General features: G+C 42.9%; 1 protein-coding gene across 3 annotated transcripts in view; it reads right to left on the bottom strand.

The window, feature by feature from the left end:
* TMEM201 (transmembrane protein 201) overlaps positions 1–20,295 on the bottom strand; it is a 353,510-nt gene that overhangs the window by 284,361 nt on the left and 48,854 nt on the right. For all 3 annotated transcript variants that reach the window (XM_069610021.1, XM_069610022.1, XM_069610023.1), the window contains exons 4-5: positions 5,025–5,201; positions 4,033–4,409 (exon numbers count right to left, since the gene is read on the bottom strand). In XM_069610021.1, the coding sequence (XP_069466122.1) occupies positions 4,033–4,409; positions 5,025–5,201 (554 nt within the window). The remainder of the gene's footprint in view (positions 1–4,032; positions 4,410–5,024; positions 5,202–20,295) is intronic.

Consider the following 20,295-nt stretch of genomic DNA (forward strand, 5'->3'; position numbering starts at 1 on the left):
TGCTTTTGGTGGAGAACCCATTCTAAATGAACTTAGGATTGTGAGGGGTTTGTGTTTTTAAGTTACACTCTCTTCAACTGTACTTGCCTTTCCAGCAATTCAGCTGAGCTGACTCCAACATTCCCTTTTGCTCTGTGGCCTCAGGGGTCACCCTACTTTGTTTGGTCCAGAGGAAGGCGGTACATGGATATTCAGCCGCCGAAATGTAAAGCCCTCCTTTGAAGCACATGTGGCACCTAGGAATGAGGCTTCATAGTTATTAAAAATGTAACTGTCCTATGTAGACCCACGGTTTAAGAGTATGTTCTCACAGGCCCAATCGTGGACTCCCTCCAGATTAGTTACATAGCAAGGGTTTAAACACTAGCACATAAATTGCAAACCGAGAATTTTGTTTCCCTTTACTTATCATACATCCCCAGGCTCTCCTCTCCCCCGCCCCGGGTTCCAATGCAAAAAGAACCAATCATGTATTTTTTATTAGATATATAAATTGATTTTTGTATATATTGTCTGATGTATTCTATTTTCTAAAGAATTGGAAAGTGATTTTATTTTTGTAAAATACAATACCTGGAAATTACAGGATAAAAAAGGGCAATTTATTGTGATTTTTGAATATTAAAGAAAATCTTTGGAGTCAGTTTGCCCATAATTCACTAGGGTAGTACTAAGCGGAGTGTCATTAAATGCCCTTGCCTCCACCACATTTTGAAAGGTAGAATTAATTAATTTGATTATTTAAATATTTCATGGCGGGACATTTCTTTTTGTATCTCGGCATCATGAAGGACACAGACAACAGATTCAGATCTCAAAATATGCACTCTTTATTAACGGAAATGGCAGCATGGAAAAAGGCCCAACTTACCCTAACCTAAAGTGGAATTTCCCTACATAAATAAAACGAAGGAATTTTTTGAATCAAAGTTCAACTGAAGAATCTGTCTGTGGCCAAAACCTATACTTGCCCTCACAACTAACTCTATACTATGTGTAGGGATATCGAAATGAAAACTCTTTAACCCCCAGTTCTGCCCCTTCCACAAGTGTAAATTAGTTTCACAACGGTCTTAAAATTATCCTTCGTATTCAAAAGGGAAAATAGCTTGGATCAGGACCCAGAGTTCCTTTCCCGAGGTTCAAGGCAGTCCACAACAGAAGCACCGGGGTTCTCCTCCCAAAGTTCAAAATAGTTCACAGTAGAAATGTTGGTATCAGGTAATATCGCCACCAAAAATATCGCCGTACATCTGGTCGTCGGGAACGGCCATAGGTGATATTTTTGGTGGGGATAATTTATGGGGTAGATTGGGGGGGGCTGCGGGGGTGTCCCCTGCTCCCTTTAAAAATATATGAAGGTTGCGGGGGTGTCCCCCACAGGTTCCATGGGGTAATATTGCCGCACAAATATGACGAAATTTTTTGTGTGGCGATATCACATGGAACCAAAATGTTGGGGTTCCCTTCTCCAAGTACAAAAACGTTCACAGTAGAAGTAGGCTCAAAAGATTCCCAATTTCTGGTTTTCACCTTCTCGTGGTTGACCTGTATTTAATCCAGTATTTAGTAAGAAGGAAGGAGCCATCTGCTTCATTTTAATTCAGTTCAATGTTCAATCTAGGTTTGTAGGGCCTAAAAGGTCACAAGATAAAGATTTCGCTTCATTTACACCATTGAAATTTCTATTTTGCAATTTGGAACCTTTCAGGACTGCCCTTTTCGTTTTCTCAAGGTGTGTGGTCCCTTTGTTAAACAGTTCAGACAGGAGACTTTCAAGAAAGTGTTCCGCTTCTTTCAGACCCACGCGACCACTCCGCTTCATTGTATACTTGCACAATCACTGGTCCCTTAACAACTCTCCTGGTCAGTTTCACACAGAGTTGCCTTGTCTCTGAAACGCACAGGCTTCCTTTGCAGGCTTCTCGCATAGCGCGCTGGACTCGCTTCCATTCCGTTACCTCTTCTGCCTCCGAGTCACTCCCGCGCTCTCACAGCGCCACAGGAGAACGAGCACCGTCTCTCCATCAGAAGGCCAGCCCCTCAACATGCCGCCTTCTCTTGCCTTGCAGTTACGTCAGAGAACGTCTGTTCTCACACTGTCCCATTTCGGACCACCAGCCTCTGCAATCCCTGGTTTTTCAACCCTTGTCGCACGACAGCTCTGCATCTAATGGCTCACAGCATTATCTCGCTTTTCTCTACTCTTTCTCTGTGGTTTGGTTTCCCACCTTTTATACACTTGGGGTGTATGAATGCGCTGCCGGTCCGAGTCCTCTCAATTGCATTACTATAATTAGGCTCATTAGTGGGAAATGCCTGATTTTTGTAGTGGTATTCCTCAGAGGCACTCTTCCTTGTCTCAGTACCAGAGTGGTGTGGTGTGGTTGTACGTTAGTGCGTATGCCTCTTAGTTGACACTTTTTCATCCCAGTACTTGAATGAAATGACAGACAAAATAAGGGAAGCTGGTTTACAATAACCTATAAAAGGTTGGGGAATAACTGGGTGGGTTAATAGAAAAAGGGGGAAACCATGTCTCGCCCAAAGAACCCCCCCACTCCCAGTCCTCAAGGACCCTCCACTCAGGTGATCATCCCTCGCTTGTCCACCCCCAGGGTTGGAATCCAAAAGCAATGGCCTTTCCCTGGCCACCTGCCCAGAACCAAAGTAGGGGTGCTTTTTAAGCACCCCATTTTTGGGCATGCAGTATAGGCTACCCTAGGGCATACAATGTAGGATTCTAACCCAACATGTGAGTATTAGGTTTATGTATTACAATCGGGAGAGGTGGGAAGGGTAGAGGAACTTGGTTAGAACATTATAGGAAAACAGTACTTAAAGACTAGCGTATACAGCAGCGATATGGTCGCCACGAAAACTCCTGCGGCAAAAAATACTGTGTGTTATATTTTTGTTAAATATATAAGTTAGGGTAATTATCTATTGTATGGGGAGAGGGGGGGAAAAAAAGGAGGTCTCCACCGGCACTAAGTGCAAACTTTTTTTTCCTTTTCCAAATCTGTCTTTTTTTGCCACAGGATGTTTGCGGCGACCTATCACATAGAACCAAGACTAGCAGACTGTACATATCCTTTGACCAGCAAACAGTACTGATCCTGAATTGGTACAAATTCACCCCTAGAAAAAAATACTTCGAAATAATGTAATCACTGCCGGTTTCATTAACACCATGTTTTTCTATGCCCAGTGGATTGCAGCGATGTATTGCAACTAAAGCTATTCCAAAACACTAGTATATTCAAGTTGCAGTCTTTGTTCTAAAAACTGAAACGTGAAAAGGTCCTACATTTAAAAATTAAAATCTCCAATAGGAAACGATGGGGCCAAATACCCCCCCTCACCCCCAATGCCTCTCCTCCCCCAAAACCCTATTATGCGGTGGTTCCAGGAAAAAGTAAGGTGTATTCTCCTACCTCACATGTGCAGAAGGGGCAACCACTCTAGGTAACAAAGAGAAACCTGCAACCATTCCAGACCAAAGTCCAAGAACCAGCAGGCTAGACTACAAAACCAGACTAAGGTGGACCCCCCTGCAGGTGGTACACACTAACAGGACCAGCTAACCCGGAGGACAAGTACAGCAATGGATGCTAACAATTTGGCCCAGAAACGGGAGGTTTGGACATCGGGTTGGTTCTGGCTAGCCATGGTTCGAGACTCGGTAGCAGCCCAAAGTTACATATTTTACCCTGAGTTTTAAAAACAAAAATCCTGGTTTGAATTTTCAACTCACAGAATGATGAATGAACACCTTCAAATAAAAATATTACACATTCCATTTTCTCTGTTATGTTCAGAGAGTTTTCACTGGAGTTTCATACAGGAAAAAACATGCCTGGTTTAACAGCCAAGAATAATGCTAGTTTCACAAATGTGAGGATAATCACTTGCTGGAAAAGCAAATCTAACAGACCAGTGATTGCAATTACAGGACCTCTATGTGCGTTTGTTTCTTTTAAACTAACATTCCCACGAAAAGAAAAAATAAATAAAAGGCATTACACCCACCTGATTCGCCCAGCCAAGATTGCTGCCAATAGGCAGATGACGAGCCCAAAGCATGCCACGCCCAGCTGGTTGTTTTGCCCATAGTCCCAGGCATCACTGATGTTTTCAAGAGCATCATCGGGTACAAAGTGTAGCAGCTCCTGCCAACTAGATGCCTCCTTGGATGTGTCATTAGAAGGGGCCTCCATAGTAGGTGCAGTCTCATTGCCTTCTGGTACCAATGACGGGGGAGAAGATGGATTGACAGTCCAAGACGAGAAAGGGTTGATAGAGCCATAGAACGCCAATGCCACCAAAAAGGCACAGACTAGGAAGGAGAGGATGCGCAAGAGGACCACATAGGCTGGCGTCGTCCCAGTGTAGGCAGCACTGACATTCTGCAGATTGGATATAAACAGTGGGAGGAGGGAAAAACAAAGATGTTATCACAAGCGGGTTCCTCATTTAAAAATTGTTCACAAGCAGGAACACAGCTATGGTAACCACAGTGCAGTGTTGCTTCTTGTACCAATTTTCTTGGCACAGACTTTGTAAACCACACCAAAGTTAGACATTCGATTTTTCATATGCTGATACAAAAACCGTCTATGTGTTAATGCTATTGTATTTTTAAAAAACACTAATCTATGCCAAAATCCTGTTAGAGGTTAATTTGCCATGTTCTGCTGGGAAACTTTGTTCATATTCTGTAACAACTTTAGTCTGTTCTACTGCATGATGTGAGATCAGTTTAACCTCCCAACAGTCAAGATATTTAGACTTTTGAAGGTGGGTGGAGGATGAAGTCCCCAGAGTAGACCACGTTATGCATGCTGTGAGATCCATTCATAACCATAACACCAGGACCATTGGCCTCTGATGGGAAAGATAACGAAGAAACAAATGAGATGGTCACTGGAGGGCCACTGGGTCCAAGATAACCCAATCCACTTCCCAAATGCCACCCTGGCTCTAATCAAAAACACTTCAGACCACTACAGTAGCAGATGTACCTTCATGTATGTCTTGTCTGCATCACGTCGCTTCAGCTGATAGTTGAGCAAATGTGCCCGCAGCTGCCGGTTTTGGTGCTTGATGTAGTATTCCACTGCAGCCTGACAAGGGCGGCACAGCTTGTAAGTCTGTTCCAGGTGGTGCTTATAAACCTCAATCTCCTCATCGTAACAGTCCTATAAGAAATATATTTAAAACATCTGGATAGCGTCAATTGTAGCACTCATCCTGCAGCGCAAGTGCCCCCTTCACACAAAACGTTGCATTTATCACAATTCCATGCACATATTAACTGCGCTACCAAAAGTAGAAAAAAGGTTTTCGAAACAGCAAGTGATTTTGCATATACATTTATTTTGAATTCCATGTTACAACCCAAGTAAAAAAAATGTAATGTGACTAAACTTACCATCCAGTATATCTGAGGAATTGTGGCTCTTGGTTATAAAAACCTTAGAGCAAGGCATGCTACTGGTCACATAGGGAGCAGCAAATCCACTTTAAACTGCCTAGCACTTGAGGAATATGGAGGGATATCCTATGGTTCGTGCCTGGTGTTTAATGCACGTGCAGGCGGCTGAATCCGACAGTTGCTGTATCCCTGGGCTGTGATATGGGCATCACCTGGCCGGGATAGGATCACAGATGTTACCATTTGAATTTGGCTTGTGAGTTGCCAAGAACGAAAAAGTGATCTATAGTTGCCATTTTGAAAAACAAGATCTGTAAACTAAAAGCAGATTGTAGTCCATTAACGAGCACGCTCATTTGGTCTCGGTTCAGCAATGTTGCATGGATTGGGAGCGTTCAGTGAAGTGTACATCTGCGGAGGTCTTAACTGATACTTTCTCTAGAAAGCAGAACCAAAATGAACATAGCAAAATACAGTAAGGTCATAGCAGTGGCAGCATGTGAATAAAAAAGGCATCCTCCATTACACAAACTTGGAAAATGTTGACGTTGCCAGGCATTTTACAACATCATCTGCTCCGCCTCATAACATGCCACCACAACACTCTCAAAGAGCAGCATTTCGTAATACCCTTTATAAAATCAATTGGTAGTCTATTCACTTTGCTGATTTAAAAAAAAGTGTCATTATGGTAATACATTTTATAGTTACTTGCCGTACAGGTCTTTCTACAAAGTAAATGATTTTTGGGTAAACCATTTCCGGAAATGTGTGTACGTAACCATTTCATTTTATGCCATGGCAAAGTCAAAAGGATTTGTATGACGCAGCTATCAGAGCTAAAGAATAAAAAGGATGGACATATGTGATTAGTGGTACTTTCGTGCCAAAGAGCCCAGATATTTGTCTTATACGCCTCAGAGTAACTGGGCTTCTGGAAACTGGAGCTCGAAGGGGCATTAAAATACACCACACACACAAAACGAGTACTGCTTCAAGCTCAAAAACAGACTTTATTTTATTTATTTTTTTTAAAGACACTGAATGTGTTGAATTCTAGCGCAGCAACACCACCTCATCCAACCCAAGATATAATGTATCATGTCCAGGGTCCACTCAGACCAAAAACACTGCTACAGTCAGACTCCCATTACGATTACCTTGCTGATATACAGCAAAGTCCATAAAAGATGGGCATGCTGTAGGTCTGCGGCACAGACACCCCCAAACTAGATCAAACAGATCTGTAGCATCTCCATGCCACTAGACCAACATAAAACCCCTAAAGCACGGATCTGCATTGTCTATGGACTAGCACTGCCTACAAGCCAAGCCAGCATAGTCTATGGATAGAGTCAAGAATCCAATAGAGCTGGGAAGCCACACATTGCAGATCACTACCCTAAAAACTTCGGGTAACTTTCATCTATCTGGATTTTAGCATGAAAAACATTTAGAAGAAGCGGCTGCATGCAGATCTACACAACATATCAATACAAGTGTACAACTCTTTCCCAATATTATACTCAATCTGTAGGAGACCCACAGCAGTGAAATCCATAAAGCAGAAGGCACAGAAACGAGCTTTGAACAAAAGTTCTACAATGGGAAAGCCCAACTGAGCAACTACAAAATAATTCAGTAGCCAAAAGGTAGGTAGGCATCGAGTATGCATTGAGCCTACGGTCGGTGCATCACAGATTTCAGAATATGTTAAGAATTGGGTTTAGGACTGCTGGGGCAGATGGCCTTTCCAAAACGCAATCATAGACATACCTTACTTAGAATAGAATTGGAGCAGGAATGAAAGACGTTTAATGAAGCACTCCTGCACCAGCAGGCCACTAGCCAGGCAAGCAACCATTTTTATTTGCCAGCTAATTCTTAAATCAGCACAACAGGGAACCAAGAGCTCTTGACTCGAAGCACACCACCTTTGTTACCCATTTGCAGGATGACCAGCAGTCATTGGTCTGCAGACCTGTAAGAGCAAACAGGCATGAATGTACAGCTTCTCTGAAATACAGGAGTCAAGAGCCTAGCTGCAGCACTATGGACATGTGGGATGTCAGGTCAAACAGGTTGGCATGCACGGTATAAAATGTTCAGAGTCAAAGAGAACAAAAATGCATCAGTCAAAAGGAAAGAAAATATTAACAACCTTCAGTGTCGGTATGTTGAGGAATAGACAGCTCTAAACATGCTGCAGATAAATACTTCCATTTTCATCTTGATGAGAAGATTGAAAAACCAGGATTTATTGCATCACCAATGTGCTTGAAATTAGAAGATATAAAAGTCGGGCAATTATCAAACTGCAACCAATAGCCAATAAGAATGGGCTTAACATGGGGGGGATGAGGGCATTATCAATTCCAACCAGATCCTGATCAAACTGCGCAATCTAGTTGCCTTAATTAATCCACACAACCAAATTAGAGATGCAGGTAGATAAGAGCTAATCGCAAGCTAAGTGCAATTAGTCTACAGGGCACCAAATAGTTGGTTATCCCGCCCACACCCCCAATCTGTCCACAGCAGAGTGACTGCATTATGCAGTGGGCAGTTGTACAGTTGTTAGTTTGGGGCCGGGAGAGGCCGGTTTTAAAACGGGGGGTGGGGAATTTGGGGGAAGGATAGACACAGATAAGACCCCCCACCCCACCAAAAAAAAAAAAAAAAAAAATAGAATACACCACAAAACAATGCAGCAAAATATCCTATGTGCCAGATGGCAAAGATGTCTCAGATCGAATATTTTAATTCATTTTTTATGCAAGTATATTCGAACCTAGCTATCAATTATCGGTTCATATTATACCCAGGTAGAATCTACCGACTTGCAGTCGTGCAGAGCCACCAGTACCTCAAAGCACTTTTCTGATACCGTTCTAATGGCACATTAGAGGTCAATGATCCACTCTGCATCAGTCAGCACAGCGGAAGTTACTGGTGTGCACTTTATTTTAGGGTCAATGAAATTATTAAATATAGCTGGATTTCCTAGTGCGTAATATTAGGCTCGGAAGCTTTGGAAGCAAATGTACCATTCCGGCCTTACCAGCATTGTGAAGAAAGCTGGGTCTGGACTGGGTCATTGCATCTGCACCAAGTGTACCATCAGCACAATTACCAATTAAGTCTCGTATTAGACCTAGGATGATGACATTTACACCAGCCTCAGTACTGGAACTAACAAGGGTGTGAACAGTCACTGCACCAGCCCAAACTAATATGCAAAGACACAATAGAAACAGGTGTAAACATGCAGCCATATAAAAAACGTTCATTAAAATGTTTTTTAAAAAAATTAAAAAAAAGACTGGTAAAATAAGAAATGCATAATTACAGAAATCTAAAAATAAAACTAGGTTATGCTTACCCCACTGAGATCTGCGAAGAAACTGCACTGTGGTCCCTAGCCATGAGGGAGACAAGGACTGTGCTTTAATTTTAAAGCCTTCATCCCGACTAGCAACTGCAAAAACTACTACAAGAGTGCAGAACCATTCACGAAAATCAAGGACCTTCCAACCGAGGACTACAATGACAGACAGCCAAACCTAAATTTGGAGTCCAGACGAATTGACTAGTCAAATCATGGCATTGGGGTATTGCTTGCAAATCCTGGCAGATAAGATCAAAGCAGCTAGTAAGTCTAGGTTTGGCTGGCCCACAAATGCTTCTCAAGAAAGCCCAACATGTCTGCGGAAGCTATATCCTTTTGGGATTTGGTCTGCGATAACCCAGATAAGAAAACAGAAGCTTGCCTGGTCATTTCTCTACATGGGAACCACAGCAAATAACTCAAATGCCCAAAGTTTGTTAAATTGACAAAGGCTCCTTTGCTCATATTTTGCCAAACATTTTAAAAATAAAATAGGGGTGCGGGACAGCGTTTGTGCCACCAACAGACGTACTGACCCGATTATCAATTCCTTTTGAACCAAGGAAAAGGAGCTGCTCATAGGGGCTCTGAACCCAGATTTAAATAAGCATTCACCGAAAGTTCCAAAGCAGCGGAATCACAGAGTCCACCACCATACAAATGTACTCCCACTCTCTGTTCCCCCCCCCCCCGCCCCCTGCTCTCCCCAGCTACAGTTTTGGCCTAATTTGCATGCAAGGTGATGGGATGAGGGTGGAAAGGACCCAGTGTGCTCTGCTGAAAAGACAACACTCCATACTGCCTGCCTTGGATATGGCAAAGGCACGTTGAGAAAAGTGCACTTATCCAAATTGGTTATACAGGCAGAAAAAACAAAGGATTTGAAAAAAAAGAAATAAAACCAAATGGGACCACTTCCATAATTTCACCCACAATAATTGCATATCGGGGGAAATCGGTAGCCGATAACCAAGCAACTCTCAATCTGTGAGTGGATCACTGGATCATCCTAAAAAAACAAAATGGAGGACAACTCTAGTTTCACCTATTCTGGCCAACATCTCTTCCCAGAAAAGGCACGCAATGAAAGAAAAAAATAAAAAGAAAGACAAAAGTGTAAGTGCCACCCTTGCTCGTCATCTATTGGCCCTATGGGAAGAGGCTGTGGCCGCCAAGGTGCTTACGTTAACTGTGTGAAGCCACCATCATATTGCTGTTCAATCCCGATCAACCTCCACTCAAGTGTGGTTCTTACCACCCTCTGTCATTAATGAACAGAGATACTAAAACATACACAAAGGTACTGGCCAATCGGCTGATGCCATACATGCAACACATTAACCACCCGGACCAGGCAGGGTGTATTCCTGGGCGATCCACTGCCCTAAATGTCCGTAGGGTCTTCGACATTATGGCACAGGTCAGTCCCACAGTGAAGGTAGTAACGATGTCACTAGATGCACAGAAGGCTTTCAACACAGTCTCCTGGAAGTTTATGTTTACTGTGCTTCATAATGCAAACTTGGCCCCAGATTACTTGAATATGCTAAAATCCTACACACTCTCCCCCTGGCCAGAGTGAGGACGAACAGGCTGGTGTCGGTGAGTCGCATCTTATCAGAGGGACGAGGCAAGGCTGCCCCCTGTCCACGTTCCTGTTCGCGATAGTCATAGAACCGCTGGCCGACTTAATTATTAGATGTAAGCACTCGCATGGGGTATCTGCATTACTTGTACCCCCGAAATAATCTGTGTGCGGACAATGTGCTGCTGTTGAGAGACCCGCATGTCAATCTTGAACCTACGAATAGAGACGCAATACAGTTTGACTCCTACTCAGGCCTGCATATTAACCAAACTGAATGGGAGGTCTTCCCTCTCACGGAGGCCACGCTGCCCGGGCAGAATACTACTACACCAAAATGTACTTGTCAACCTACTCAGCAGATCATGACATCACTGGTCAATAACAACTATGGTCGGTATGAGCCACATATGTAAATAGATGGAACACACCCAAGTCACCGGCTGGGAAGATAACTCTCGTTAAAATAGTGATATTACCAAAGAAGCGGTTCCTATTCCAGAACACCTCTTTGGCAGGCCAAGTGTTATCCCATAACTTGCATACAAATCTGTCAAAATGTCTATGCCACTCAGGTGTAGTCAAGAAGAAATGGGGCAAATCTAACCCTGTCATTTGACGTAGGACGCTTCAAAGCCCCTAACTTTGAACTCTACTGGTTAGCACAGGCACTATACGCAACCTACTGGTTTAGAGAAGGGCAGCAGGAGCCACATGTCAGAATAGAGAAACATGCTGCAAATATGATCTACGCACCTTACTGATTAGTGACATACTCAGAACAGTGTACGTAGAACCCAGTTCAAGCCACACTTTTGGCGTGGCGTACAATCTTAAAAAAAGAGGGTACAACATCAGTTTTTTCAAATATGTTCCATTTTGACAAAATGGGTTTATAGTCATAATGTAGAAATAAAAAATGTCGAAAAAAAGTCGAATTTTTTTCAATACGTTTTTTTTCAAATGGGGGGTTCCCCCATTTTATTTTATTTTTGTATTTTAACCATTTTTTTTATACTTACCAAACCCAAAAAATACATATAAATAAAAAAATAGATTCGACTTTTTTTTTCCAACATTTTTGTCATTCGACATTTTTTTTCGACATTTTGACTGACCACCGACAAAAATGGTGTACACATCAAAGACGTGGAAATGCATATTGCCGCAGTTAGACGCCGGGACGCACAAAAAGCCGGCAATCAGAGCAGCGCGAGATTCCGTATGAAGAGCCGCGCTGCACGCTCTTAAGAAGAAACAGACGAACTAGGTAAGAAGACCTCTATAGATCGTAGCAACTACATAAAACTCGCCTCGAGGCGTTTGTAATATCACCGGGTGACCGTCACTAGATCACGAATGGTGAAACTAATCGGACTAAGCTTTGGATAATGATATAACCACAACTTCTCTGCAAAGGTGATAAAGATACCAGTAGGATCACACCGGAAATAGTGGGCTCGTAATTACATACCCCACTTATATACAAAAACGAGTTGAGCAGCAAGTTAAAGAATTCTATCCGATCTGTTTGGTTTCACACCGTGTCATTAAGTGCTGCTGATTAAATTAGCAACCCGGAGACCTACCCACCTGGAAAGAACTCTCCCTGTGAATACAGGACCAAAAAACCAGGCTGAGCATATGAAGTTTTCAGCTAACGAAAGCAAAAAATGGCTACTGCCCCAAATATTACAGCTATGGGGACATGAAAAACAATGGGGTAACTAATAAAATACCCTTATGTTTATTTATATTATACAGAAAAGACCAAGTCCAACTATTGTGGCCCAAACTCACCCACATGGAGTACAGACCAGCACTCCATCTACATAGTATGTGAATGCAGCGCATGACTCGGGTACATTAGACAATACAGCGTTATGTCGAAAACAAGCTCATGTATGTAACCCATGAAGCTTAGAATCCTGGGGCCCCCAGGGAAAGGCGAGCCTGCCATAGAAGAATGTTCTAGAGAACATGACCAATTGCTCATTATGAATAAGACAAAGTAATAAATGCCTCCATACTTATTCCTCACGAGACGTCATCACTGACTCTCTTAATTTCTCTGTCCCACAGAACATGCAGAGTCAGATTGTTGGACGAGAAGATTCAGTCTACCTAAAATATGTAAAAAGGTCCTGAAGATGATGCATGGAAAGATAGATCATTGAAACCGGTCGACCACAAACCCAGATGTCTGAGGAATAAGGGGGACACAAAAACTGAAAGAAAGACTGATAAGAATCGCAAATCACTACAGTTTATTCAGGACGCTGAAGTGTGGTGCTTAGTTTCAATAGAGGCTATTTGCTGTTAAAGAGCCCCCCTTTCTATGGGGACATTAGAAAGACACAGACAATAGTGAGATGCTGTACACAATTACGATTCTCATTTAATACAGTTTTATCAAAATACTAGTGTGGTGAGCAGACAGCCCACGGAGGGAAAATAAATAGTCATAGGAGCATATAGACCAACGTGGACTGCCTGATCTCACAACTCTTTTTAGTAAAATGCGCTATGAACAGTTATAGCTGATGATACATTTTTAGAAATTGATTCATTGTAGCAAGAGGGCAAGCCTCTCCTACCTATCCCTTTTAGATAGGCGGAGTCACAGCGCCACCTAGGGTTAGATAACACCACAAAGGGGAAGGGTGTTCCTCCGATGAGGGCAAGCATTGAGTGTACACAATAACAGTGTGAAAAAAGTGTTGGCATAAAGTAAGCCCCATATGTCCTTTGTTTTGAGTGATATGCCATTATGACATTTACCATGTATTCCACCCATGATGGACGAGTCAATCCAACGTAACTGACAGGGTCCACCCGTACAATACAAGGCAATATGTTCCCGAATGTGTTGACGAGTTGGACCGTGAGCACATGCAGTCCCCCCCCCACACCCCTTTATAACGCTTTAATACTATAGATTGAAGGCAGCCTTTATGGCTCAATATCCAACTTTCCCATATGAACTGGCAGAAGACCCTTGAGTTACATACATTGCTCGCTGTCTGCACATGCACTCCTACAACAGTCAACAGCGTCAAGATTTGCTAGACTGCGCGAGAATTTGGGGACAATCATCAGTGATGGTAACTGGAAGAAACTGTGTACATTAATAGGCAATGTATCACTTAACTCTAGATCTAAGGTAATACAATTCAAAATTCTGCAAAGGTTACATTACACACCTAAACATCTGCTAGATTAAAGCGCTTTAATGGTGGAAACCGAGGTCTATGCCCCAGATGCAGTGCTGATGAGGCAGACTACATGCATATGATGTGAAACTATTGCACGCTAAAAGTGTGTGAAAAAGAAACATCCGAAATTGTGTAAGAAACTATAGCCCCAGCTTCTAGACTGTCTTTTTGGCCTTGTGTATGGAATACCCTTGCTCAAATGCAGGTTTATTAACCCATGTTGTTTACTTGATAAAAAGGTGCGTCCTTGAGAACTGGATTGATCAAGCTCACCACAGACAGTTAAAAGGATGTGACCTGGACTAACAAGAACGAGGAACTATTTGCGAGCATGAGCCCATGGACCTCCAAACCTAAAGATATGGGGCTACTACAGAAGCTACCTACTGAAAACTCATCATGCTGAGCCTGAAGATCTAATACTATGAGGGTGTGGGCTGGATAAGTGTGCTACCCAAGAGATGGTCTGGTCCCACACAATTGGAAGCGATTGCAAAGCAATAATTACCAAATGTCAAAGTGAAAAGGTGAAGAGGCTCTATATGCATTCAATGTTGCCGTCATGTGTGATTACGGTATCACTGTATCACAATGTGATTCTATTTTCAACCTAACCAAATTTTTTTAGAAAGTGTAAAACGTTATAAAGCAGCCCTAATGGGAACACAACTTACATGGCATACATTGATTAAATGTATTTCAGGCAAAAGAGTATAGACTTGTCCATGCCTTGCATCATAAGAGCATCCCCAATTATGTTACGGCCTGACCAAGTCAAAAGCAGACTTGGGGTCTATGAACCCCAAATACAACTAGCTTTTGTACAACTGGACAGGTTTCAGATTTAAAAAAAAAAAAAAGGCCTCTTCTGGGTAGGGGACCCGAGGGACTATGGGGATGTAGGGAGAGATCACCTGACCGTCCAGGATGAGGTAATAATGGCACCAGTATTCGAACACTTGAAATGTAAAAACTTAAAACGTGCAAAGTAACCTCATTACTGTTATTGGCTCCATGTGACCAGCGACCAAAAACTCCAAGGATCTTCATTGAAGATCCCCCCCACCCCTTCCCTAGCTTTCCAGTGTCACCCACCACTGCCCTTCTACTAGTTATCTATCCAACCCCCCCACCCCTTAAAGAGGTCTTTTTTGCGAGCTGGTCTCAGATACGACAAGCCCCGTTTCCTAGAACCCCCCCAGCCTCTAACCACTGTTCCACCAATGTGAAAGTTCAAGTTGCGGTTAGTTTAAAGAATCGAGGGAATTTTGCACTTCTCCCGAGGAGGAGGGCACCCCCACCCCCCAATCAGGCTAGGGAGGTGAGCCCGCTCTGCAACACCCTCCGTAGGAGGTGTGGGCAAGTGGGACCTTAACAGGAGAGACTCCCTAATGGCCCCTGCGCGATGGCTTAAATGGACTCGTCTAAACCAACAGAACATTAGAAGTTCCATGCATTAAACAAAGGATAAAATGAACCCAAAGAATTGTCAAGATGAAATTGAAGCTATCCCTTTAAAATGAGAAATCACAAAGGACTGTGCCGAGAAGGTTGAAAGACAGCTCACCAGTGAGAGGGCGAGTAGAGAGCAGAGTGGACAGGGGAAGCCTTCTGTGCATAATACGGCTGATTGAAGGCAAAGCTGGAATGAAGCGCAGAGCATGCACAATTCAAAACGCCTCAGACGATAGGGGAGGCGGGAGACGCTGAGCAAAGGGCTGGGAGGTCAGCGTGTGAGAAGAGGAGAAGTCCCGGCCCTTTGAGTAGAGAGCTCGGTGGTGGCATGACCACGCCAGAATGGCAGTGGGCAGCCGGCCCGTGCAACGATGCAGACACCACCATTGGGAGAAAGCAACTCACAAACAGATCCGACGTGGCACCAGCGCTGACCTTGTATGAAGTGGACACTGCGGAAAGTGAACCGCAAAGCAGCCAAGAAGCAGAGTAAGAAAGAAAATCCCAGCAGACACCAGAGATGTTACACCCCCCCCCCACCACGCACCCCCCCCTCCTAAGTGCAGAAGGTAATAAGAGGGTTGGGGAGGGGCGGGGGGGGGGATCGGGGGGGTTGAGGGTCGGAACAGGTCTACAGGAACTCCAAGAGGGAGTTATTATAAGTGGAGAAGCTCATCCCAGTACCCATGGGATAAGAGTGGGGAACAAGTGGATATGTCAAAACGGTGCCATCAAGATACAGAGAAATATAAAAATCACGGAGCTAGAGAAATGGAACTGGAACTATTACAGCAGGAAAAGGGAAAGATTGCCCAATACACAAAGCAGGAGGAGATACCCGAGAGAGACATTTGGGAACCAAGACCCAGTGAGGTCACAAGAATAAATCGTACATATAAAATCACTTTGGGAAAAAGGTGAATGCTGATTTTTTTAGAATCAATCACAAACCACAAGCGACTATTTACGTATGTCCACTAAATAGAACATTAAAATCAGAAAGAATCTGGGTCAAGACACTGCATTCTGGTGAAGGGAGTCATTCCCCTGACCTTAGTTGGTTATTTTAGTGGTAGGGTCAGCTAGGTTAAATTTGGACAGCAGACCGATTTATTTGGACTATTACTCATGACCGACAAGCACCTTAGCTAGTAAAGTAGGCAGGGAACAGTTAAGGAAAGATGGGCCATATTCCATTCTTTAATAAAACACTTGTAAAATGTCCATGTCCTCCGTCTGACCCGCCACAACAGACTATACCTGGGCTAGGTTATAGGCCCAGCCTGATGTTGGATTAGAGGCCTAGAGGTTACTCCTTGCTAGGAGTGATCTCTTTTTTACTGGTTCCCCAACAATCCACTTCCATGATTCCCCCAGCAGATCTGTTAACAGCCCCTGACTCGATTATTGGTATGGGAGGTATTTTTTTATTTTTTATAACCATCACTCCCCTTGCTTTATTCATTCGGTTTTGAGAGAGGGGAGGAGGGGGCAGTCATGGTTAGTCCTTTAGGCCATCAGTGCATGGGGATCATGTCCTACCCCCTTTAAGTCAATGGTCCAGCACTTCTACATGCCTCTCTGAGAACAAAGTGGGAGAACTACCCCCTCTGCTGAATGTATGGGAAGTATTCCAATAGTTGGTGAAGCCCACACATGCTTTGGCAGTGGTACCTTTATTTTAAAGTATTTTTATTGGGGTGCACTGCAGGGTTCGAAATTGCTGGGAGTTGGGAGCTATTTAGCTCTGCCCCCGCTTCTAGTCTAGGAGAGCCTGGTGATCTTGAAACCCAGAGGTACCAGTAGTTACTTTTGGCTCCTCAGGCCAACAGAGGCCATCCAAAGATACCAATGTGACAAACTTTGTGTATTTGGAAATGTATATGCTGTAGCATTATAAACCTCTGAATGTCATTTAAAGCTTAATGATCACATATATCAGACAAAATGAGTCCCACGTGGACGTTCGATTTGTGACACTACGTACTAACTCCTGGTTTCCCCAGAGGTAGCTCCTACCCAACACCAGATACCCAGGAGCAGTTATTGCTTGTAGTCATGAATTTCGACCCCCGAGGAGTCCATCTTCAAATTCCTCCTGCTCGTTATCAAATGTATGTGCCACCATAATGGCTTCAAACATATTTGAATGTAACAATTTGAAATGGGATCGCAGATTCCATTCCAATTGCAACTTCGGCAATCTAGCCACCTTTTTATATAAAGCACTTAGGTAGGTTGCTGTGCACAGCTGATGGAATTCATCAGTGTTAGGTTGCCCCCTGCTGTCCAAATAGAAAAGAGCACTTCTGTATGCCCTTCCTCTTCATCATTTTAACAAACAGAACGAGCATGGTTCTACGCGGTCACCTTCACCTTCCACTATCGCAAACATTTGGAATAATTCAAGTTACTTCTTTCCACCCCCACTACTCTTCACACAGGGCACGGCATGTACAGTGTCAATGAACAGTTAATTACCGACTCAACGTTTCAGTCTCTAAAAAGAGAAACGCTGTAGGACGAATGTCTCCTCGCAAGCTCAAACTGAAGGTAGGTGCTGAGATTATACTACTAAGCAATCTTATGCCATCACAGGGCCCGTACAAATCGATGGATTAAATGTAGATACTGTTCGCAAACCACGCATACCTCTTATTCCATCTTATACAAATATGCCTTTCAAATTCAAGAGAAGACGCTTTGCTATACGTTTAGCCTTTTCAATGACCATTAATAAGTCACAGGGACCTACGCCCCTTCCTGGAAGCGATCAGTGCTAATTCCATCCCCTTCTTAAAATATCAGAAGTGACACTATGAATTACCAACCGATAGTGACCTTTAAGATATGCTAGAATGGCGTATATTACCCTGGGAACAGCTAGTGTTAAATACTTTTATTAAATGACTGAGTTACTATACACACTACTCTGAGGATTTCAGTGAGCATGAACGAACACAGATCCCACATTAGGGCCGTGGTGGCTTCCAGTAAAATCATTAGACACTCACTGTGTAGAGCATTCTCACTGAGACACTGATATGAGGTGGGCTGCAAGTGAAAAATTGGTGTAGTCACGCAGGAGGAAACATCCTTCATAAACTGAAAAATCCAAGAAAAATATTGGATCGCATACAAGGATTCTGTGAAAAATGCTCTTAATGACAAGGTAGAATTTATGTAAATCTACAATTCCCATTTGAATGTTTCCTGATTACATGTTGCAACCATATTTTTCACATGCATCATGTGGTCATCTTCATTTTTTCAGTGATAATTTTAGTGTTGCCCAATTTTACACTGGCATTGTTTCAACAGATGTGCACACAACATTTGCTTTGATGAAAATGGAATTAGATTAATGGGCTCTGCACAAATTAACCCAAGAGTACATGTATAATTACAAATCCTATCAATATTTGTTTTTTCTCAATTATGAATCTCGTACCTCAGACTTTAAAATCACCCATTTCAGCAAACAAACTATGTACCTACTTACATGCATGTGTCCATTGGTGAATCCCCCACAATCCTATGGGCTGTGGATGGCTCTACGATTGCAAACGTAGTTGCCGTTAGCTCTGGGTCACACATTGGCCATTTGAGATCCTCTTTTGCCATTCATGTAATGCATTCTCATTTTGATCTATATTTTGGGTCCATTAAAAGATGCCTGACAGTTTTCTTAACATGGGCTCTAGAGGTTGATCCATGTCGTAATCTCATATTAATAAGTTATGCCCTAGGCAGGTCTACGTAGACACAGTCCAACGACAGTGCGCACAATATTTAATTTGGCACGCCGAGGGTCATAGCTCTCCATTCATACATTGCTGCGGTGGGAACCAGGTTCAGACACCCAAGCGTCCGCGGGCGGCATTTAGCCGGGAAATTGATTTCTGGTGTCTTTCGACTAAACGTTTTTATGTCATTGTTTGAATCGCTGTTTTTACACCAAACAGATCCTTAAACTGACTTCTAAGTAGCCTTTACCATGATGTAAATCTCACCAAGTCTTTTAGACTTTTGAATTAATGATTACTTGGCATGGTTATCTAGTTCAAAACGCTATGGGTGGAAATTATTTTTCCCTGTGGTTTAGTGTTTTCCCTCCAAGATGTACGAAGACAGTGGGTCACACTTGCACTGATCAACATCTCTACATCTTTTACCCAATGATAATCACCAACACCACCATCAGCCACCACTCACCCAGCTTCACTGCCGACTTCTGAGGGACTTAGTACCACTGTGACAATCAACACATTTATCTAGAAGTGACCACCAAGTGAGAGCACATAGTTCTGGTGTTTGAACATGGAATATGGCACATTTTTATACAATACTTTTTTACCAAACACATGGTGCAGCTCATGCGTATTTGTCTATTGCCACAAGCTATTCTTTGTTCGAAATTTAACATAAGAATTACTGGAACAATGATGTGGACCCATGCAATCTTCAACACCAGACGACGGGCTCAGTGTTGGTTCAACACTTCTACAATATATTCACCTATACATTCAAATCTGAGCCCTGATAAGGACATGGGAAGGTGTGACCCGTTCAACAGTACTGTAGTAATGATGATGTGTGGAGACCAATCTAATTAACTATTAACGATCCACTCACTCCTGATAACATTGAAACATGCGTCAAATAACAGCAGTCGCGTCCACCTCATGTGCACCATTGTGGTTATTTAGGGTGCCTATTTTATAAATGAAGAACTGTTACACTTAAATTACCAGGTGCTCAATGCCATGATTAGGCATGGAGGGTTCCACAACATTTGGATGATAGGCAATGATTTTTTTAAGAAGTCTTAATCCAGTGTTGTGCGAATGCATGGGACACACGATTTGGTTTCTGCAAAATTAAAATTTTGCACAACCCAAAAGCAGGTTTTATTTCAAGTAATTCTTGATAAAGGCCCAACTGTGAGTATTGCCGGTCAAAATGTTTTAAGTTGGCGTCTCATGTGGAAGTTGGATTTGTGGCACACAATGTACTTGCTCCTGGTTTACAGAGGTAGCTCCCACTTACTGGATTCAGATTTGGAAGCAAGAAAAATACAAAGAATTTCGACATGACACGTTCGACTATTTACGAGACGAAGTCTACACTTGGGCAGATAAATATCAGAACCAACCACCTCAATTTAAGAAACCGCAAACTGAACAAAGCAGTTCTGACACAGACTCAAGCCGAG

Source organism: Ambystoma mexicanum, chromosome 8, assembly GCF_040938575.1.
Source record: "Ambystoma mexicanum isolate Mex_15411 chromosome 8, UKY_AmexF1_1, whole genome shotgun sequence".
In the NCBI taxonomy this organism is placed as follows: domain Eukaryota; kingdom Metazoa; phylum Chordata; class Amphibia; order Caudata; family Ambystomatidae; genus Ambystoma; species Ambystoma mexicanum.